General features: G+C 46.7%; 1 protein-coding gene across 1 annotated transcript; it reads right to left on the reverse strand.

The window, feature by feature from the left end:
- Nucleotides 1-323: 323 nt before the first annotated feature.
- LOC138881058 (uncharacterized) lies at nucleotides 324-914 on the reverse strand. Its single transcript, XM_070161259.1, has one exon. The coding sequence runs from the start codon at nucleotides 912-914 to the stop codon at nucleotides 324-326; it is 591 nt and encodes a 196-aa protein (XP_070017360.1).
- Between the last annotated feature and the right edge of the window lie 558 nt (nucleotides 915-1,472).

A 1,472-nucleotide genomic window follows, 5' to 3' on the forward strand; every position in this document is an offset into this window, starting at 1 on the left:
TGGGCATGGCTACTGGGACTAGCTTGGGTCTGGTCGGTTGAACTAACTACTGAAGGCACCCCGTGCAGGAGGTGAACTAGAAAGTGGCTGAGCAAAGTGTGCAACATGAGACCTCGGAATAATCAGAGCACCACTAGAAGCTTGAAGTGCTAAGTGAACTGGATGGCTCATACAGCCTCTGAAATGACGGGTTGTAGCTATGGCATGGCCACCACTAAATCCTTCAGTACCTCAAAGCCTTTTTGCCTCCTTATCCTCTCTCTCACGGCCCCGCATACCCTCTAAACTCCGTACAATCTCTACCACCTGCTGATACGGGGTATCTATCTCCAACTCTCTAGCCATGTTGAACCTAATACCATAGTTGAGCCCCTCGATAAATTGCGCTCTCCGATTGTAGAAACCAAGGAAGTTGCATGTCTAGACAAATCACTGAATCGAACAGCATACTCTAACACTGTAATAGTACCCTGGCGCAGCTGCTCAAACTCCATGCACCCTGCATCTTGAAGGGTCTGGTGAACAAAGTCTCTCAATAACATCTCTAAAAATCGAGTCCATGTAAGTGAAGTTGCATCGGTTAGGCTACCCTCCTCGTAAACCCTCCACCACTGATATGCTGCTCCTGATAGCTTAAATGTAGTAAAAGCAACCCCGCTCATCTCCTTAATACCTATGGTGCGGAGAATACGATGGAACTCCTCTAGAAAACCATGTGCATCCTTTGATGATAAACCACTGCAATCAGGAGGGTGATACTTCTTGAACCTCGCAAGTCTAAGCTGCTCTTCCTCAGATGTTGCTCCCATAACATCAAGCTGAACCTGAACAACAGGTTGTACTGGTATAACCTCTGGGACTTGATCAACAAAGACCCGCTGCTCTAGGTACGGTCTGTCAGAGTCTAAGCTCATCCCCAAGCTTGAGATATGGCTGGTGAAAGTGGAATCAACCCCGCCTGAGCTAGAGTACCAAACATGCTCAAGAATTGTACGAGGGTCTCCTGAAGTGCAATGGTGGAAACAGGTGCCTCGGGTGCCTGTCCTCAAATTGGAGCTACTGGTGGCTCCTCCGTCGCAGATCGGGCAGGTGCTCTGGCTGCATCACATGCCCCTCCTCAACCTTTATCCCTTGATCATCGGATCCATTAGTGCATGTCCTCACCATCAGTGAGAGAATAGAAAGTCAAAGATTTAGTTTTCGAAGTCAACCAATTCCCACAATAAGGAATCAAGGAAGTGAAATTTTCCTAGCAGTTCCATAGCCTCACGAAGATAAGTACAGACGTCTCTATACCGAGCAAATGTACCTGGATCTGCACAAAAAGATGTGCAGAAGCGTAGTATGAATACACCACAACACTACCCAGTAAGTCAAGCCTAACCTCGGTAGAGTAGTGACGAGCTCAGGTTAAGACACCTACTTGGACATAATAAACTGAATGAAATGAAATAAAAAGTAGTAATGTAAAA

Source organism: Nicotiana sylvestris, chromosome 11 (assembly GCF_000393655.2).
Source record: "Nicotiana sylvestris chromosome 11, ASM39365v2, whole genome shotgun sequence".
Classification (NCBI taxonomy): Eukaryota; Viridiplantae; Streptophyta; class Magnoliopsida; order Solanales; family Solanaceae; genus Nicotiana; species Nicotiana sylvestris.